Source organism: Pholcus phalangioides, unplaced genomic scaffold (genome assembly GCF_987345545.1).
Source record: "Pholcus phalangioides strain wild (caught in Gottingen) unplaced genomic scaffold, Ppha-v1.0 ptg000172l_1, whole genome shotgun sequence".
NCBI classification, from domain to species: Eukaryota; Metazoa; Arthropoda; class Arachnida; order Araneae; family Pholcidae; genus Pholcus; species Pholcus phalangioides.
In genome coordinates this window covers 4648585-4671308 of record NW_028301637.1, presented here as the reverse complement: position 1 = coordinate 4671308, position 22724 = coordinate 4648585, and the positions used below count along the sequence as shown (strand labels likewise).

Sequence of the window (22724 nt, the reverse complement as noted above, 5' to 3'; positions counted from 1 at the left end):
AATGAAAAACATACTGCATTTAATCACAGCATTTGTTGGATGGGAATTATATTTGGATCATTCACGTGCTCAAATACGTGTCTTGTAAGGCTCTAAAAGATGTTGTCAAGAGTGGTCGTTACTGTAAGCTTCTACAGCAGTAAGTCATTCCTACCTTACAAGAAGAATATTTAGAGGCTATTGCCCTCATGCAAGATGGTGCAACACACCATTTATTGACTGACAAGAAAAAGAACTGCTTCATGATAATTTTGGAGATGTTTGAGTAATATCAAGAAGTTTTCAGAATGCCTAACTTCCTCATTCTTTGGACTTTGACGTCTGGTTTTGGAGAGGGGATTCCCAAAAGATCGTTTCTATGGGTGAAGCATACAGACTCTGCTTGAACCGAAAACAAACATATTATGTCACGTTGCTGCGATTCCACAAGAGACCCTTAGTTTTACTGTTGAACACATGCTTTGAACATGCAATTGATGCAGATGGAATGTATCTTGAACAAATTTTGTGATTAGATAAAGTTTGAAGTTTCCAATTTGTGTTTCATGTTCTTTGTGCACCACTATTTCATCTGCTGGTCAGAATTTAAAATATTGAAATATATTTGAAATATAATTTCATTGCAGTTTTTTTTTCCCCATGGTCGATTTAACACATTGTCCTCCCCACTCGTGCCAGAAGCATGAATGTGCAATGTCCTTGGAAAAAAAAGAATGTAGAAAATTATGTTTTAATGTTTACTCTACCTATGTTACTCTATAGAAGTTATTTTCCTGAAATGTTGTGTATCATGTGTTTCAATAGGGGTACATATTCACATTTCGGACAAAACTGAGCACAAAATAAGGTATCAAACCAGCTGATGTAAAAAAGAAGGGAGAAATTTTGCAAATTTGTGCTTCTGGAATGCAGGGGACGATATATAAAAAATTTCAAAGATATAACCTGAACAGCCTCCCCATAGGTCTGAGTAAGGTCAGTTTGAATATAATCACCCTGTCATCATATTTATTCTTCTCAGTTCATCATGAAGAATAAATTTCAAAATTTAATCCATTATGAACATTAAATATAATACTAAAAAACTTTGATTGAAATGAAATTTCATTATGTAGCTGTATTAATTATACAGAATGCACAAAGAAAAGTTTGCTATAACTTTAATTTCTTGAAGCTCTGTAAATGTTTAATTACTTATTATAATTCTAAATCAGTGGCAGCCAGTGGCAATGTTGCAGGGTTGCACAGTCACAAGTTTTCAAGGAAACGACAAATCGATTTCTGAAAGAGTTATTTTAGTTCGCATAAATCTGTCGACTATGTGCTTATAAAAAAAATTCATTCAAGCATCAAATAAATAAATGTGAGATTGAGAAACACATTAGAAATGATCTTCTCAAATCATTCCCATTGCTGACACCAAATGGCATCAGTTGCTATCGAGTTCTTATCGAGACACATTTTACTTTTTGTCTGTTGTTTACTGTTGTAATGGAGCCATATCTGGAATAGAGGCATGCAATAAAGTTTTGTTTTAATAAAGCTAGAGAAACTTATCAAATGCAGAATGTGTACGGTCAGCGTTCCTCAACCGCTGAACCAGTGCTGATGCGTGGGAATTTCCTGCTGGTCCACAAAACATTGCATCTATAGTTCACACATGTAGCTGCTACATAATTTTTGATTCCATAAATAAAAAGGTATGGTCTATATGCTGTTTACGTAGGGAACCTATTTTGGGCCAGTCCTCAAATTATTTCTCATGTTTGTGAATTTTTAGCCAGTCTGCAAATTATTTTTCTTGTATTTTTTTGCTGGTCTGCAAGTTATTTTTTCCTGTTTTTGTAATTTTTTGGTGGTCTGGAAATTATTCCTTCTGTTTTCCCAGTCTGCAAATTATTTATCCTACTTTTATTTACTTTCATTCATGTCCACAAACCATTTCTGCTAGTATGGGAAATTTTTGAACTATTATCACCAGTCTGCAGTTGCAAAATGTTGACAAACATTGCATATGGTGATGAGTTTGTCTCGTTTGAATGTATTTTCTGTAGTTTAGTAAATTATGAGATGGTAGAGAGGATATTAAGGGATGGTGGCAGAACTGGGCGTCCTTTGCATTAGAGAATTGGCTTGAACATCGAAGTTGTCTGAGGGCTCATCATAACCCTGACTGCAGGGAGAAAATTTACATGGCATTCAATCCTGAGAGACAAACAATGATAGCAGCGTTCTACATGGATGTAATGGATTGGATAATGAAACAAATCATACTTGTGTGACTAGACTTAGGTTCTTAAAATAGGTTCTTGCTGTATAGCAATGTGCTGTACAAATTCACAGCTGTTACTTGTCAGTTTTTGGCAGAAAAAAATAGTAACTATGCTACACTACTTCAGTCAGTACCCACCAGGCTTAGCATCAGATGAGTACTTTTTGTTTCTAAAGCTGAAGATAAAAAGACTTAATAATATGAAGACGACCCATGATAACATTACTAGGGAGCAAAGGGGATTTCCATATAGTCTTCTAGAGAGGATTAGCAGTTTATTCAAACCAATGTATGGCTTCACAAAGATCATGTGCAGAATAACCAGTAATAATAATGTATTTAGTGTAGTTTGTTTCTTTTACAATCTCAGGCCTAAAACTTTTTAGCTGCACATGTAAACACATCACACTCAATTACGAATCAGAGTGACTGACTATGATCCTGAAACAGAATACCATTTTGAAAACAATACATTTTTTTCCTGCAACATCCATATTTTCAACCCACTAACCGCCACTGCTTAAAATTAATTCTAAACTTTTTCGTGATTCAAGATGGGGTATTTAAGTGATTTTTTTACCTTCGTTGATTGATATGAGAGAAATTGCAAATTGTTCAACGATTGTGGAACATAAATCTTAAGTGTGGTGTCTACATGTATGTAAAGTCGTATTCACCTTTAGACAGAATAAACTGGCAAAACCTTTCTAGGTAATGGGAATCACTCTAATTATAACTTGGAACATACGAAGATGATGATTCAAAATATAAGCATCATTTCCACGCGCTTAAATACCGTATGTATAATTAAAAATAAATAATTATGTACATGAACTTTCATACAGAGCAGATGCCGCAAAAGACTAGATTATTCCAATGACTCTCAATTGATAACTGGGGAGGGGAAAAAAGGAACTTGTAGTAATAATATAATGATGATAACATCAATATGTATATATATATATATAATGTATATATGTGTGTATACATTTGCCATGAAAATAAAAGAAAATGATATTTTTTTATACTTTGGTTACTGTAAAGTTTTGTTTTTCACATCATGAAATATTTGGTTTTTTCTTCTTCAAACCTGCAAAATGCTTAAAAATTTTTAAGGCAATTTCTTCAGTAAAGCGAGATAACGAATGATATATTATATTTGCTTGTGTTTTCATTCCCTTCTCACATGCATTAAGCCGCTGGCTGTCAGACAGCCCCCACTTTCTGTTTCATAGAATTTCAATGCAAATGTAAAGGTGAAAATTCCTGCTTGTCACACAGTCTTGAATTTCTTTGGGTGCTGGGCTGTGTTTTCCCCGTTTCCTGAATCAGATAGAGAGTTCATGAATCTAACCTGGGGTTGACCGATCAGACTCGATCCTATAAGGTCAGAATCCTTCAATCCGTTGGCCATCTCTGAATCACTGCCATATATGTCTTGCGAGATGTTTCCGTGCGGTTCACAGAGTGAGCCATTCTCCAAGATGTCTTTATTGCCTACTGCAATAGCCAAGCCTTTTGCGTCCATAATACCAGTATCATGTAAACCAGACTCCAAACCAATGAACTGAAAGAAAATTAATACGTGAGAAATGATTCTTCATAGGAAAAGCCATGAAAAAAAAAAGTGAATGATTAAGCTAAGAGAAAATTAATTAACAAAGTTTAGTCTTGAATGCTTTCAATGCACACTAACGTGGCCCTTATTTTTCAATTTTTTAAAAGTTCAGCTCCCATTCCCTAATTCAGTTCCACTCAAAAAACCGATCTATGCAAAATTTTAGCTCAATCGGACAACTGCTAGGCTACCATCAAACACCTTGAAGTTGTAACCTAATAAGCAATGTTAATTCCTTATATACAATAATTAATTATGTGCAAAATTGGTATGGTGATACCTCGATTTTCATTGATAACTAGCTATAATACCCGGCGTTGCCCGGGTTTTCTTCAGCGAGGCTTTTTGGATCACGTGATATCTCCCTCTTTCTTTGACGGACATGCAAACCGTGTCTAATAGTTAACCAATGTGGCGACTTCCTGCACGACTCATGAAATAAATAAATCCAGATTTAAAGAAACGTAGAAATGAATATATTTTTCCCCCTTTTTTAAGGGGCGCTGAGTATTTCGATCCCCCCCCCCCCCCGAACTTCAAGTTATCCATCTGCCAGTTTCAGCTTTCAAAAATGCTTAATTAAAGCTGTGGAATTTTTCAATGTACTTTTTACGGGCCCATAATTTTAAAACATCCTAAACCATATGAATTTATGCAGTTGAATATTAAAAGACACAATACGGAGACATTAATTTTCATGTTTGAGAAGATCTAAATAAATGGTTGAAATCAATGTTATTGCATGAATGTCCAACTCAAAGTAGGTCCAGCTCATCACTTCATATTAAATCTAGAATTCAATAAAATTTTTAAAATTATTGATGTGGTGGAAAACCCCACAGAATTTCTGCATTTCTACAGTAAAATTGGCAATTTTAACACTGATTTCTATGGGGATCATCGTTTGCCTGACCCTCAAAGTGATGCTGATAATGATTATGGCATCTATTGAAAACGTCTCATTACTGAGAGGATCGAAAATGTGGCAAACCATTATAAAGGCATATACACGTCTGAAATGCATTGCTAGGGAACCACGGTAACCAAAGTAAGCATTCAGAAAGTGATTGTTGAGGCTCAAAGATCATTGTTGCCAGACAGTTTTTTGCCGTTTGGGGCATTTGCCCTGCTCTGACGAAATTTTAAAGTAGCCTATCGTTCAAGTCGGGTCCCATTTGGTACATATATGCAAAATTTGCCGACGATCGATCTAAAATTGTAGATTTGTATAGAGAACATACACACATACAGACAGACACACAGAAAATCAATTATATATATATAGATCTGTCTGAAACCAATCAGCAAAATACAAAACCAACAAAAACTGAGGCAATTGTTTCCGTATTAATCAATGTAAATCCAATTAATTTGTTCTAGACACACTCAAAAATAATATCAAAAACACATTTTATAGAGAACTAGCTATAATATTCAGCGCTGCCCAGGTTTTCTTCAATTTCTGTGAGAGGATTGGAAAAGTCACAAACGACTATAAAGGTATTATCTATTACACATAATACTGGCAGCATTAAAGAAGTGACAAACCATTGTAAAGGCATATGCATGTCTGAAACTCATTGCTAGGAAACCACGGTAACCAAAGTAAACATTCCGAAAGTGATTGTTGAGGTCCAAAAACCATTATTGCCCAACAGTTTTTTTCCCATTTCAGGCATCTGCCCTGCTCTGATGAATGTTTAAAGTAACCTATCATTCAAGTCGGGTCCCATTTGGTATATTTGCAAAATTTGGTGATGATAGATCTAAAATTGTACATTTGTATAGAGAACATACACACAGAAAATGAATTTAATATATAGAGAACTATTAAATTTTATATAGGATAAATATAGTGTTTAATACTAAAAACAATAAAAAATTGATATAAAAGACTAATGCAGGGGTCGGCAACCTTTTTGGCTGTGGGTCAAAATCAACCAAAATGTGTGTATTAAAAAGACGTTTCAGATATATACTTTATATATATCTGAATATAATTATGCATTCTTTTCGGAACTCAAGTTGGTCAATTGATATTATGAAATGGGCCACTCTATGACCCACAGGTCATAGGTTGCAAAGAATAGACTAATGTAAAGAATAAATGAACATGTCATTTACATTTTTATACCTTTTCGAAGACTTTTCCTGGCATATGGAAAACAGTGAGGAGGGGAGAGAATAAATATCATTGTTTGGAGGTGGAATCCCCCTCCATAAAGACCTTCGGTATCAAGGCACTATCTGAGGTCACTTCCCCTTTTGATCTTTTGGCACGAGGATCAGCTTCAGAGTCAGTGGACCCATACTGCACAAGAAAGCTGTCCAAAGAGATCCATTTCTTCCAACTCTAAAATTTGCCTAAAATTGGGCATGGCTTTCTTCTTCAAAGGGCTGCTGGCTCTAGAAATTTTTTTGGTCCCATGGAATTGTTTGGCTAGACACTTGGGGTGATGTGTTCACACAATGAGAAGCAATGCCACACTGAGCAGGAGAACGAAAATTAGCGGCGAGGTCACGTGGGTGTTGCGATTACAACTTCAAGGCATTTAAGGATCACGTAGCAGTTGTCCGACTGAGCAATAATTTTACACAGATAGTTTTTTGTTGATTGGAACAGGATTAGGAGCTCGGAGCAGCAAAATTTTAACTTTCTGAAAGTTACTTATAGCTAGAGCCACTCTAATTTACACTGTAAAACTCTTAACATCAAACTGAACGGTCTAGCCTTTATCACTCTTTCTTTTCCATACGCATGTATGAAACAAAGAAATACACTGACAACATCATATAGGGGAAAAAACCTGCAAACCTGACTGGGTTATATGCATTGCATAAAATAAAAATATCTTCAGTATCTCATTTTTTCTTCCACTATTCAAGGAGCACAGCAGAAATCACAGAACCCCCCTTTCAAAATGCCAATATTTTTAATAAAGTAAGCAAAAATGTCCGATTTTCAGCAGGTGCAAACAAGAGGGTATAGGAAAAATGATTGAACTGAGGAAACAACTTTACAAAATAGCTGGGCTTGCCCATGCCAAACTAAAAGACTTTTAAGGAGGCAAGATATCTCGCCAATATCGCTTAGAGTTAAATTCTCTTTCATCCGATTGTGCAGTTGTTGATTTCAGCCTTTGGCCAGTTCATAGTTTTTATGTTTCTTAGTGTTTATAAAACTTATCTTCAAATTTTGAGTGATATCTAGACATCTAGAACAAGTTAAATAATTTCCTATGGAAACATATGGGAAATAGAGTTTTGGCTAATATATAATATATATCGGCTATATATATTGGCTAATATATATATAATATATATATATCACTGTCTATGATGCCTGCCATATTTTGAATTCTGTAATACACAGAAAGATTTCTAAAATTTCCCAAAGGAATGATACGCATGTATGTTTAAGTAGTACATGGAAGCACAATCAGGTTCTGTGCTTGAGAATTGTTTTAGTCACAAAAAATTTTGCATTGACCAAAACAAAATTCATTAATATGTCAGAAATACAATCGGAATTGAAAATAAAAATGAAGTAACGTAACTTACTTCACCCATTACAGCAATGGGAGTCTCATTTATAGCTTTAGCAACTCTATGCTCGATCAAGTAGAACATGTATTCATCATAAAGAAGTCGAATCAGGTGGAAGGATCCAAAACTAGCAGCACTTCGTAATGTTAAATCCCTGATGACCATTGAGCTGTAAATGAAGATTAGACATGTTATTTCTCTCAAGAGATTTGTACTCAAATTAATTACATTTAATAACAATTTACTCTTTACCAAATATACTTGTAACTGAACATAAATTCACAGTAAATTATAATATACAGCTCTAGAATAATACAAATTCTGTTAGAAATGGACTTGACTCATTAAAAATAATTTATTCAATTTAACAAATAGAATATAACCTCAATTAACCCGGAGAAATGGGTCAATATTCGCTTAGGAAATTGAGAACCTCTATTAATATCAATCAGGGAGGTGGGCCAAATTCTCACTGTTCGAGGGCGAATATAATAGTCAGCTACAGTGCCGCAGGCTACACCAGGGGAAACACTGCTATGTATAAGCCACACCGGTAGGCTTTGAGTGAAGTTTAATTTATAGGGATATGGAAGCATGCTAAAATCCAGTTGGGTGCAGGGTACGCGCTGCCGATCGCCATTGCGCCAAATCGCGATAAAATATTTCATTTGTGTGAATAAAGCAAAGATTGAGTTCGCCAAATCTCGAGTGTCCATTCGGCCTCTTGATAGTCAAATCGGCCATTTGACGCATGTGCGAAAATTCGGAAGTGGAAATTTTTGTTGGCCCATCGCGAACAATGTTCAGTTACTTTCGGTACGGTTCCGGGGGGGGGGGGGTGACAGGGACGATGAACCTCATCTAGAAGCGTTAATAGTTGAGCGCACCTCCAAGAGCCTGCATGCAAAAAACAACCTGTTGTTTGTGAACCCTTTACTCGATGATAATCCTTCTCTCAGCAGAGATGCCGCCGACGCGCTATTGCGCGTCAAATACCTGGAATTTCGGGAAAAGATGCATAAAAAATTTTGTTCACGTTTCCCGTGGAACGCGCACTTTCCGAGTTTTAAGAAAAAAGAAAATACGGAGAGGGGGGAAAAACCCATGAACCAATTTATTTTATTTTTCCTCCTCCTCCTCATCGTCTATCATGATCGCGATGATGTGTCGTGACGTTAAAAACGAATGAGGCTGACGAAATATCAAGTTGCGTCCCGAAATGAGAGCGGCTATTATACCGAATTTTCCAATTTCTCAGGGTTTCCCTCCTGTTGGTTATATATCGGAAATTACGGTACGTTCGCGGCTACCCACCCACGTCAGAGACAGCGTATTTACCGCGTAAATTCACTTCGTTTTCACGAGATTGTAAATGCGATTTTTTGAAGAATCGCCTGTTCGAATCGTAATACAATTTTTCCGAGATCGTTGGAGGAAAAAAACGGAATCTGTAAAAACTCTATCATAAATATCCAGTCATCAAGCCACTATGCGGTCGTGAGTTTCACGTCACGAAAATCCAAGTTTTGGATTCGCTAGGCCGCTAATGCGCAGTGGTGGTAGATACGATTTCCTGAAGTTTTCCAACTTTCAGTTGGCTATCCTTTGAAAAAAAAAATAATCCGTTGCTACGACGCAGAAGCGGCTCTTGGGATACGTGACTCACACGCGGTGCCGCTCCGGGAGGGTCGCAAAATCTGAGATGAAAGTGCTCAAAAGTTTATTATTGTTTAGAAATTGCAATACAAATCTGCCATAGCTCCTATATTAAGGCATGAAATTTGTGGAAATTAAATTTTGGTAGACCACAGTTGTGGACTATCGGGGAGGGGCAGAAAATCATTCCAACTAGGAATTGCTCAAAAAGGATTTACATGAATCAGAAGATGATCATCGAATCATTTGCTTTAAATTTATTATTGGAACTAAGGTTTGCTGAAATGAAAAATCAATCGGAGAAATTATAGACTCATTTATTAGTAAATACCTTATACATATATAATGTGCTTAACTTAATTATATGTTTTAAATTTGTTACACATGCTAATTCCTCAGTGTCGATGGGTTTTTTTGCAGCTCTTTTTTGTACCAATAGAATATTTAGCAATGAATGTAAAAAAAACTAAACCTAGTTATACTTACTAAATTAATTTTTTTTGTTAGTAAGGGAAAGTGCCCAAATACCCCCCCCCCCTCAAGCAAAATTGTTGATTCTGAAAATTTAGAGTTAAAAATAATTTGAGAACTGATTTAAGTAATTGAACTCCATACCTAATCGTGCTGCAAGTGTGATTGTACAGAATGAATTTTTCCTAACCAAAAAAATAAAATAAAAACCACACAAATTTTGGATTTTCATCAAAGGTATCCCAATTCCCTCCCCCTCCAGTTATTATGTACACATTTATTTTAGTTGCTTATATTTATTAGCTCTATTATGTATAATAATTAGTTAATATATATATATATATAATTAGTTATATTTATATTGCTTATAATTCTTACTTTATTATATTTATATAATTAGCTTTTCTTCATGAATAAGACATAGAAATGTTAAACACAGTATGAAAATGTTGACAAGTGATCATACATCAATCAAAATGAATATAAGTCAGGAAAAAAGAGTTTCCCTCTGACAGATGAAGGTGGAGTGGCAGCTCTGCCTTAGTATCATGAATCTCATTGAATCACAATTGCGGAACAGAATAAATGTAAAAAAATATAAATAACAGTATTTCTGTTAATGGTCCCAGTAGGCAACAATTGAATTTCGAAAATGCTTTTGAATTGTGGACAGCAAAAAAAAAAATCTCTGCAAATTCTGGGGAACTAAAATATTTTTTGTACTTTAAAAAAATTTAAATTTTATATTAAACAATTTTTATTTACACATGATTTGCATTTTGATTTATATTTTCATCTTGAACTTGATATGAGTTGTTTTGGAATCCACATTTTACGACGCGTCAATTTGGCTTAATTAATTAAGGTTCTCTCTCATTTGGCTACAACTTTTTTCATCTGATTAGCCAAATTGCTACAATCGATAAAAAGTCAGGGTGAACCCTGGTTCGGTGGATGATATTGATGGGAGCTTTTCAAATATATTTTGTGTGGTTTATTTCTGTGAAGCTCAATTCATAAAAATTGAATGAGGCAAACGCCTATCTCTTATAGGAAAAAGGTAAGATCCTTGTTTTAAAAGAGTGTAATTAATTTCTCAAGAAATTGGATAGAATATTAATATGTCTGCAAACACTGCTTAATAATTTCTAGAAGAACAATGTATTTTATTCTGGGTAAAAAAAGACAGGTTGTTTTCTTCAACAGATTGGCTGAAGAGAATAGCAATTTTTTTTAAAATGTGATCCTCACCTATTCCCAAGAGATCCATTAGATCTGTCCAGGGAATTTGTTAGTGTTAGCAGAAATCCATGCCTAAACTGGGAACCCAGATCTGCACAATCAGAAGCTAGCTCTCTAACCACTGGGCTGCCAGGTGCTTACATCATTCAAGATGTGAACAAAAAGATTTTTTTTAGAGAAAATTGTGAATGATTTAGAGTTCTCTTGGACTAGTAGAAATGTCCACAAGAGAATTAGGATGTCACATACTGCATGTTCGAAAAAAAAAGGCTTCCTTCACCACTCTTCACAAGCACACACAGCGATGACATTAGAGTTCACTGAAAAGCACTTAATTTCAAAGGGGATAAACGTTTGAAACTTTACATAGTCTTTATATGGATTATAATCTGAAAAGATGAGATTTTTTAGTGTTCATTTCCCTAAAATTAAATACTTTTTAGCAAGCTTCAATCTCATCGTTGTGTGTATGTTCGTAAAGGGTGTGGTCAGGGAAGCCCTTTTTTTCAAAGCACAAGGTATGAGACATACTAATCCTCTATTTTGGACATTTGAACTAGAGAGTTCTAAAACATTTGCAATTTTCTCTGAAGAAATTTTTTTCTTGTTCACATCTTGAATTATTGATATTCTCTTCAGTAATCTTTTAAACAAAACAAGTCTAACAGTCCTTTTATATCCGGAATAAAATCCATTGTTCTTCAGGAAATTATTAAGCAGTACCTTAGACATATTAACATTCTATCTAATTTCTCAAGAAATTAATTGACACTTTTTTAAAACATGTATCTTACCTTTTTCTATAAAAGATAGGCTCTTGCCTCTTTCCATTTTTACGAATTGAGCTTCGTGGGAAAAAAAATTCAGCAAAGCTCGAATTAAATATTGAGACACCAAATTATTTGACACTATTTAAGACACCAAATTATTTGAAAGACTCCAAGAAATAATGCCTAGCCAAAAGGATATGCAAATTATATAAGTGACACAAAAAATGGGAATGGCCTGATAGGTTTTTCCATTTGAATTGTGATGAAAAGTGAGAAAAAAATGCTTGTTGGAAAAGTATTGCACATTTTTAAACAAGCTTTCAAGATATAATTTCTCATTGTAGTATTTCTCATCTGATAAAAATTGAGAAAAATTCTGACCGTTGCTTTTTTTTTTTTTGAATTGCCATTTTTCACTGGCCTCATCATTTCTTCTACCACTGTAGTATACTCAGCTTAATGGTATCATTCAAGTATTGTTATCACATTTGCAAAGTACAGACTAATATCACACAACATGGGGAAAAACTCATTTGCAGTTATCAGGATTTCAGTTTTTTCTTCTATGTTGAAAGTTGTTTTTGCACATTTTATGAAATGCTTAAAGTCTAATGTTATTTTATTTATTTCCTCCCCCCCCCCCCCATAAATTATTATTATCAATACATAAAACTATGTATGAGATCAAAAGGTGTACCCTTTTGTTTATATATTTCTGTACTCTGTTCATAACTTTCTAATTGTGCCGTAGCAGCCACTATGATCCACATACACATGTAGCTGCTTTTGCAATGTCCTTTTAAAAGTGGAGTCAAATGTAAGGTGAAGAAAAAAACTTTTTTTTTTCAATTCTTGGTCAGTTTCTTTAACTTGACTAGATTCACAGTTACTCGGCTGAAAAACTTTTTCAAGGTATCTATAAAATGTACCGCATATTAAAAATTATCATAATTTGTAATACACATTAGATAGTTTCATTCTACACTGCTCATAACAATTAGGGGAGCACATGGTTTTAACAAAATTACGCAAAGATGTATACCGATAAGTAACATAAAATGAATCATCCATAATTTAAAGCCTAGCAGGAAACGGAAGAAGAAAACTTCATATGCAAATCAAAGTTCATGACGTCAAAAACCAGAAAAAGGAGATAAGGGCAGAAATCTGGATGTTGCAGAAACGTCTGTTTTACTGCCGTAACTGTGAAATTCGATTGCGCAGTATTTTTTTTTTTGAGACAAGGTGACTTGAGGATGTCTCAACAACATGATTTACCAGAATCCATGGCATGGCGTGTTATAGGCAGACTGGAATCCGGGCAAACACAACATAATGTCACGGACATTAATGTCGCTTAATTCCAAATTTTTTTAAGTCTTTTTTCTGTATTGCCCACTGATACGCGTGTACTATCCATTGTATGCCAATACGTGGCTGTCTCGCACGGTTTTCTTCACTTTTTTGCTTGCTCCCCTATTTGTTTTGAGCAGTGTAATTCCTCACAATGAGTGAATAATAATAATAATAATTAAAACACAGGATTTTTGTTTTGAGAAAAACAAAATTTTATCACAAAAAATGAGTAACTTTGCCTGGTTTTAATTTATACAAAAATTGCCACGTTTTTAAGACAAATAAATTCAATTGGTCGAATGGTCGACGCGTTTCGGCTCTTCAATGGAGAGCCGTCATCAGGACCTCGTGGTCAGAACTCACACGAATGAAGAGTGATGTTTACGTCTGGTCGTCCGAAGAGTTCGCCTTTGTATTTGCTGCGTCCGAGTGGTCTTTGGATGCGAATTGGGGAGCCATCTGTTGTAAAGTGTTGAAAGTTTTTTCACGACTGAGGTTAATAAAGCCTGTCCAAGCTGACGAAATAGGTGGTGTGTTTCTTCCATCATTAACGAGGAAATTCTGGCATGTTCTCGAGGGATACTTCATCAGAACATGCCAGAATTTCCTCGTTAATGATGGAAGAAACACACCACCTATTTCGTCAGCTTGGACAGGCTTTATTAACCTCAGTCGTGAAAAAACTTTCAACACTTTACAACAGATGGCTCCCCAATTCGCATCCAAAGACCACTCGGACGCAGCAAATACAAAGGCGAACTCTTCGGACGACCAGACGTAAACATCACTCTTCATTCGTGTGAGTTCTGACCACGAGGTCCTGATGACGGCTCTCCATTGAAGAGCCGAAACGCGTCGACCATTCGACCAATTGAATTTATTTGTCTTAAAAACGTGGCAATTTTTGTATAAAACAAAATTTGTTTTTTTTTTCTTGTTGGGGAAAAAATAATGTGGCGAAAAATCCCTTCACAACTGAACATTTTGCAACCAGTTACATGGGAAATGAAAACAGAGGTGTTTGAATGGGACGTATGATCATTGAATTAGCTTCTGGGTTTCTTTTGAGTAAAGTTATCAATTGGTCATTGCTATTGTAACATTACCTTGGACCCCCAGTGGAATAGTCTTAGATCTAGTCATTTTGAAATCTTTGTTTTCTGACCTTTAATTCATCTCAGAGAACCGGTCCGCTGTAGATTTCTGCTAATCTGCCACCATTGTTTACATATCAGTATTGCCAGATTTCATGTAATAATTGTATTTTTATTCTGAATAGTTATGCAAATAGCACTTGCCTTTCATTATGTGTTAGTTTTCCACAGCAGAAGGCTGCCCATCCTGATTCGATGGTGAGGCAGGGGATGCTGGGAATGGCCCCTTTAAATAGCGACAGTACGCTGGAAACGCATTCAAATATACTGAGTCAAAAATGCACTGAATTGCTCTTCTTACTAAGGCGTTTCGCCCAGAGGTGCATGCCAGACATTGTCTCTCGCATCATCATCAAGAACCATTGATTGAATAGCGGACTTGGGCACGGATACACTGGTTGCCGATTGCCTCTACTGACATCATGTGCTGCTGGTTTGGTGGTTGTCAGATTTCTTCACATGGGTGCTACATTACTGATCAAATTGGATTAGATCGAGTCTGCTAACACGGAAGTTCGTCTAAGATGCCATTGAATGCCCGCTCCCACAATGCTGCGGTGACATCGAGTGATGATTGGGACGACCCTCTTAATTGAATTGTATGACTCTTGTGATGGTGGTTTGACGGAATGTAATTGGTGAGACCAAAACTTTTTCTAGAAACTTTGTTGCTAAAAGAACTTTAACGAAAAATTTAATATTGATAATTAAGTTTGAGTAAAACATTATTTGTGTGCGATCTGATCTCAGAATGTTCAAATAAATTTTTTAAAAGGAAAAATGTGTTAATTCATTCTTGTCATCTGTGGTGCAATATTGGATCATAAAATCATTAAATGAGCCGGGAATGCAACTTTCATGCATTGCACTATCAGAAACCATGAGTCCCGATTTGATGTATTAAGCGGCCAGCACTGTATTAAGTTAAGAATGTAAATTGAATTTTGCTGGGGGTGTTTGTTCAGTAAAAAAAAAGTTAAGAATCACTGCACTGAAAAGAAAGATGTTTTTACCTCCTCTCTTTGTTTATTTTATAAAATATAAGAAAAGTTTTATTGCTAAAATAAGTTCAAAAATTATCATTCCATGATACTAAAATGGACAAAGAGGCACACATAAAAATAGTGAATAGTTATTTCCAGTTAAAAACGTGCATTAATTAGAATGTGTTTCATACCTGTAGAACGACCATTTTAAGAGGAACTGTCTTGCTGCTTTCGGGAAATCAGGTTTTCCCTCATAAGGCTGTAGAACCAGATCTACAACTCCCTCCAACCACGAAGCCCACTGCTCCAGGGAATTCTGCTGCTGCAAAGTTATCTTGAAATCTTGTTCCAGTTGCTGAACCGTACTCTCATCACACTGACAGACCCATGATGCTTGTTCCTGAAAGTGTTAAAAGTATGGTAAAACTAGTTTAAAAATTTTTCTTGAGTCCAGCACAAGTTATTAAATTGCAGAAAGAACGACAAATTTATCAAAATTTTGTTGGTGAAGAGGGAACAAAAAAAGACAATGGATTATAATGATGTTTTGTCCACACCAATGTTTTCAGTAAATCAGGAATGTCAAGATTTCAATGAAGTTCTGTCCATACCATTTAATTTAATTGTTAAAACAAGGAAATACTGTCAAACCTCTCTGTAGTGACCTCTACTTGAACTTTTATCGATGACGGAAAATTGAAGACATTGCGCTTCACATTTTTCTGGTGCGAATGAATGTTACTTAGCAACGCAAGTTGCGATAAAATATCGAATATTTTTCTTCCCAGTCGGCAAGTAACCATTGTTATGTGATGTCCTATATTTCTATGTGTCCGTACAAAATAAATCATGTTTATTTAAAACCTTCTGATCGTTATCTTTAATAATGGAGCTCAACAATTGGTCCTACAGATAGATGCCCACACACCAGTGCCTACATCTATCACTGGCTCTATTTCAAAACTGATGAGACTGAAAAAAATGTTGAGAAAGTTTTTAAGAAAGAAAGGAAAAACGTGCCAAAAATGGTAAAAACGAGATACATTATCACAATGGGTTGTAATTCTCCATCATGAATATCCTTTCTAATCAGTTTCTTTCACCTTTGGGGCAAAAAAATTAGATTTGTGTGAAAGAAAAGGAATTTCTGTGTTTTCTTCTTCATCGTGGTTTAGCCTTTGAGATGGACTTTCAAAAAATACATCGAAATAGAGCTGAAAATACATTGATTTAATACAGTAAATGCAAGGATTTCTTTTTTTAAAAAAAGCAACTTGATTGATAAAAAATATATATGTTGCACTGTGCTATAACACTAATAAATTCACAATTCGAACAACATTTTCAAGACAAATGATAAAGGAATTTAAATAACTTGACACACGTTTCGGCACTCCTGGGTGCCATTTTCAAAGGTGTTAAGACTATATGACGTAACAGTCAATCTACAAGAATGAAACATTCATTACTTTCACCATATTCTGTCGTGCTTGGCTGTCACCTTGATCCTCTAATTGGACAGTTTGGATTTAGCAACTGTGGTGCAAACATCTTCTGAAAAATAGTCAGCCATGGCGATGAAGTTGGTGTTGATTTCACATTGTTTATTAAAGATATTAATGTACACACCTTCATAGAAATCCAGAAGATATTTAGATTTTACTGTCGTTACAACTCTGCCCCCCCCCCCACCCAGAAATTGAAAATACGATTCTCATTCAAACAATGAGAAGCAATGCTGAATCTGTCTACTTCCTGGTTATGGTTATCAACATGTCTCTGATGTTCATTGAATCTTTGTTTGATAGATCTTTTGGTTTGACCAATGTGACAGTCATTGCAAGGAACATAGTAAATTCATCATTCTTTGTTAAGTGGACCAGGATAGTGTTTGAATTGTGACTTTATTGTAGGTTTGATTGTAATCTAACTGTAGATCAATCTTAAAGTGGGAAAATTTATGCAACCCACACTTGTTATAATGACCCCATGTTATAGCAACCATTCCATTATAATGACTGGTAGGATAAGCCCCAAACATTTTCATATGACTATCCTATATGCCCCCAAAGCAGAATAAGCTGAAAACTGTGACTTACGTTGCAGAACAATCAGGAAGAATTTTAAGAAATTTAAAAAAAAAATTATTAAGGGAATTTTTACTGCAGAACATTTCTGGTCACATGTGGGCTCGTTGCAGGACAATGCAGAGCATTCTGCTTTGGGGCCTATATGTTTTCTTTCCATATAATGACTATTCTAGATGTTTCCTTTCCATATAATGACTATTCTAGATGTTTCCTTTCCATATAATGACTATTCTAGATGTTTCCTTTCCATATAATGACTATTCTAGATGTTTCCTTTCCATATAATGACTATTCTAGATGTTTCCTTTCAATATAACAACTATCCATAAGTTTCCTCTCTATATAACAACCACGTGATATAATGTTGGTAGAGTTTACGGTAAGAATTCAATCACATTACTATTGTTAGTGTTTCAATTTCCTAAACTGAAAATTATAACCAACTCAGAAATATAAGCGCAAGCTGGCTTTCCATAAGGTCAAGAAAAAAATGTATGACTTTCTCAAAAATTTCAAAAAACATGCAAATGATTCAATCATTACTAAATTGAAAAATTTATGACTTCATTATTACTACTACTTAACCATACATGCATCTCATACACATTCCTCTGCAGAATGTGTAATGAATTGGTACATGCCGGAATGTGTATATATATGAGTTGTATGTGTGGCCCCTAACGTATTTATGTTGTTAGAGTTACACTTGATTTGTGTTCTGCTAATGCTGCATCTGTCTCCCATATTTTGAATTGAAGATGGTAAATATATTTAGATTTTCATGTTATGTAAGTATCATGTTGTAGATCTGCCTGCTCTCTGCATAGACGCTTTTTGAATGGAAGAGTGGCTGGTATTCGTGCCTCGAAGTTGGAAACCACAGAAAATCAACTTCAGCCGACCACCAGTGTGCTGTCAACTGGGTTTGAATCTCCGTGATGAGAGTCCAGCATGATGCCTTCATGACTTATTACAAAAAACTAGACATTAACAAAATATCTATGCAACGTTTGACAGAACAAAGGGAGTAGTTAGAATAAGCGTTGACTAATATTCTGGAACAAAAACACATAATCCAAGGAAAAAAAAACTAACTCACTTGAACATTGTGAAAATCAACTCGGTTCAAATCTGCCATCATCTGACTAATCTGTGATGAGTTCTGCAGGACGGCTCTGGCTGCTTGCGCAAGGTGGTTCAGCGACGTGTATCGTCTCAGAGTCTGAGCGAAGGCACTTACAGCACTAACCTAAGAGAAGCAACAAATTCATACAGTTAAATATTTTGTTTCACAAAGTTGGTGTAGAAATGACATGTGACATCAAACCCAGCATATTAAAAAAACATATTCAAATAAATATATATTTTAAATTTATCAAATAAATATTTTTCCTTCTTCTTAAATATACTATATCTTTTAAATTAAACAAATTCTTTGGCGATAAAAAAAAATAATAATTTGATCATTTTGATTGGTCTAAGGAGATGAAATTTTGGAATGAGGAAATGTTTTTGCATTCATTCTGCATCATCCAATTTTTCAGAGGTTACACACCACTGTTCAGAGGAAATGCAACAACAGAAAGAATGATCGGAAACATCAAATATTTGACATATGAAATTGTGTATTATGAGATGTGAATTGAAATTTCAGCTACCAAATATGTATATGATTGAGCTGATATGCACGATCCAATAGTCTCACTTAAGATCAAGCCGATTCTCAAAAAGTATAACCTTACAACCATAGATGTGCTTACTAAAAACTTTTGTTTCAAACCCTCTAAAGATGCTATACCACAGAATAGACACAATGGGGCATTTATTATATTCCATGTGGTGATTGCTCGCTTGGCTACATAGGACAAACACGAAGACCCATAAAAACTAGATTAAATGAACATGCTTGTTGTGTTAAAAATCAAGAATGTGAAAAATCAACCATCGCCGCTCACTGCTGGTAAGAAGGCCATAGATTCAAATTTCAGGAAGCAAGAGTTTTTCATTAAGTGAAACCCATGGCAGATTTAGACTTCCATGAAAGCACATACATCTGGGCCTTCAAAAATAAATTAGTAAACTACAGTAAATCACACCACCAATTGCATCGTCATGGCTTAAATTCATTACAAGTGGGAATTTAAAGAAAATTTGAATAGCCCAATCGGATAGCTCCAATTCGCAAGCAGCCAATCAAGTTGTTGCAAAAAACTTACACACAGGTGCTTCACTTCATTCTTGCCACAACATTTGACTTGAACAGATGTATTGTTTTTCATTCCGCTGAGCAACTGAGATTGAAGATTTTGTAATCAATCCAAGTGGGAAACTCTGTCAATGTGATACTCTTATCCTCTGAAAATGACACCCATAGCGTGTGGAAATGCATTAGGAATTTTGAGTTTTTCCTGGTATTTGCCTTATTTGTTGATGATTTTCTGAGTATAATTAGGCAAAGTCATCTACTCTTCCGTAGGTACCCTTACAGACCTCTCCATTAGCATAAGAAAAAAATCATTCTATAATAAAACCTCCCATAATAGGCATGCCCACTAACGGACACTTTCTTGAATTATGTCAACAGAACTCCATCAATGAATTTTAATATCCATCAATGGACAGAATTTTAGGTCCAATGGGTGAGTGTTATCAAGTGGCTCTACCAAAAAGGACTGAAGTTAATGAACGAAGTGGATATGTTCAATTTTGGTAGAAACTACTAACTTTGTGCATATAGAAATGTCCTCTCCACTTGTCAATATAAGATTCATTGAAAGACTGGTTATTTGTGGAGATGAAAATTGTAAGGAAGAAAATTCATCACTGCCCCCACAGGGACTCAAACCTGGTCTCTCACTTGCCAGACAAGTGCTCTACCATCTAAGCTATGAAAGCAGATAGATGCTTCAAGGTTGAAATATTCTATCTGCTTCCATAGCTTAGATGGTAGAGCACTCATCTGGCAAGCGAGAGACAGGGTTCGAGTCCCTGTGGGGGCAGTGATGAATTTTCTTCCTTGCAATCTTAGTCTCCACAAATAACCAGTCTTTCAATGAATCTTGTACTAACTTTGTATCGTAATTTTTACCAAAACTATTTCCATTGAAATAACCCTATTGCATAATCTGACAGAGATCATCCCAAAGATTCAGAAACCATTGAAAAATTAATTTCGAAAAAAATAGAAATGTTCCTTTCTGAAAATGAACTCTTCAAATGATGAATTATACTTGAAATAGTGTCTCATACACACACCAATCTCAATCCATCATTACCAAGCAATGAATGAATGAACGCCAGGGTCTTTGCCACCGGACTTATCCCGTTGCAGAGATCTCTTCTAGCCCAGCTTCATGGCAGAGTCTGGAACAAAGTGAGTGCACCTAACAGTCTTAGTGTGTAGCTAGTGTTGTGACTGCTATTTTCAGTGCTGCCATCTCTACTTTAAACTAATACAAATACAAATACAACACCCACCCACTTCACTCACAAACTGTGAGTGAAGTGTAATTATTGAAATGTTGTAATGTTGTAGGCCTGTTGCTCTCTGTGGCGAGACTTTTTAACGGGGAGATCGGCTCGCATTTGCGCCTTGAAGTTGGGAACCACAGAAAACCAACTTCAGCCGACCACCACTGTGGCGCTGGTGGAGTTTGAACCCTGATCCTTGCAACGTGAGCCGTCACTATGACCACCCGACCACCACAGCGGCATCATTACCAAGCAGTAAATTAGAAGTTAAAGTTGGACAGTCACAGAATATTAAATTAAGTATACTCCTTTTGACTAGCAGTTATAACATAGTTCATAGAAAAATCCAACAAACATTGCTTTTGGAGTAATTCAGTAAACCATGTCTTTGCTGGTGTCACATCTCCTCTGAACATCAATGCATAGCTGCCAAGTCTCCTAGATTTTCCGAGAGGCTCCTGCATTTCAACTACATCTCCAGGATTCCCAAAAATTCTTGTATGTTTTGAATTCTGACTTTGATTGTAAAAAAAATCACTAAATTTTATGCATAAAAATTATTACTAAAAGATTACTTTATTATTACTTTTGTTTTTTATCCCAGAAATGACATTACATGTGTAATGTAAATTGTCTTTATTACAGTAAATAATTTTTTCGGGGGGGGGGGGGGGGGGGAGAGATAAATTTTACAAAACAGCCAGTGTCAATTATTCTGCCTTTTGACATCAGAAATCAGTGAGATGACTTGCATCTGCTTTGACCATATGTCTTGTTGCATCTGTATGTTCTGATGGTAGCAAGATTTTTGGTAGAGAAGATTTGATTTGAGATTAGTAATGATAGGCAATTTAACAAATTGATTGGTGATAATAGGAGACAACTTTCACTATGTCATGCTTTTGCAAAGGGGAAAAATCCTGACAATTTTACTTTTATTAATGATAAACCCTTGAATTGTTTTTCAAAAAATCCCTTTCATATTTATTTTTGTACAGAATTTAAATCCATGCGAAAACCTCCCCGATTCTCACTCTCAAAAGTTGGCAGCTATGTCAGTGTATTGCTATGTGCTAACAAATTGCTAAAACAGAATTTCAGTGGTTGAAATTGTTACCTTGACTTTTATTATGTCACTCGGATAACCATTCATTGCATTTGACAACCAGGATTCTAAACATTTAGCGAAATTTCGTATGGCTTGTGTCAGTGAACCTGAAGTAATGTGAAACAAAAATTAATAGAAAATCAGAATTCTCATCCACTTGGGTAATGAATAAAAAATGAGAGGAAGGAGCAAAACTCACTTGGGATTGGACGAAGAACATCAGGAATCAACACGTCCACCAGATTCTGATAGAATTGGTAATCAGATTTACGCACAAAATGAAGCACTGGTTGGTATTTGCAAAGTTGGAGAAATTTTGTGCGACTAAACAGTTTATCTTGTTCTCTGTAAAAGTATAAAGTTTAAAAATTTTATTAATACTGTTAACATTTCTCTCCTTATTATTAATAATGCTAATTTCTTACATAGAAAAACTGGAAAAAAAATTCTGCATTTAATTATGTTTATATGCCCTTACGATTGCCACCCCAGACAGTTTCCCCCTTACCCACAGCCCAGAGGGAAAGGTACTATCACCTGCACAAAATCAGAAGAAAGTCTTTTTGAAAAAAAGTGGCATTTTTTACAGAGGGTACAGTGATTTCCAGTGTGCCATTTATACTGTGGATCAGTGAAATTTATAAAAACATGGAGAAGAATAACTTTTACTACTGACAGTACTTTAAAGTACCACTAACTTTTTAACCCCCGTAATATCAATTACATACGTTGTTGAGCATTGGTAACTTGAAGGCTGTATAGCTACTTTATGATTACCGGATGACAGCACAATGTGCGTGAAAACTATTTCTTTAAATATGTCAATTAATAAAATCCAATTAGATGGTTCGTCACCGTAAAAGTGTTTACTGCATGCAATACATTTTTGTGTGATGCAGTAAAACACGGCTTTTACAAAATGTTTTCTAACAAATGTACAAAACAAATTATGACTTTTTTTGGTGGTAAAATAAAATATCTATT

At 35.3% G+C, this 22724-nt stretch overlaps 1 protein-coding gene across 1 annotated transcript in view; it reads right to left on the bottom strand.

The window, feature by feature from the left end:
* Positions 1 to 451: 451 nt before the first annotated feature.
* Positions 452 to 22724, bottom strand: part of LOC149063594 (DNA-binding protein RFX2-like) — a 54528-nt gene continuing 32255 nt past the window's right edge. Inside the window, exons 12-17 of the mRNA XM_089255938.1 lie at positions 21940 to 22085; positions 21750 to 21847; positions 18261 to 18410; positions 15263 to 15471; positions 7452 to 7605; positions 452 to 3839 (exon numbers count right to left, since the gene is read on the bottom strand). Coding sequence (XP_089112064.1) covers positions 3546 to 3839; positions 7452 to 7605; positions 15263 to 15471; positions 18261 to 18410; positions 21750 to 21847; positions 21940 to 22085 — 1051 coding nt within the window. The 3' untranslated portion in view covers positions 452 to 3545. The remainder of the gene's footprint in view (positions 3840 to 7451; positions 7606 to 15262; positions 15472 to 18260; positions 18411 to 21749; positions 21848 to 21939; positions 22086 to 22724) is intronic.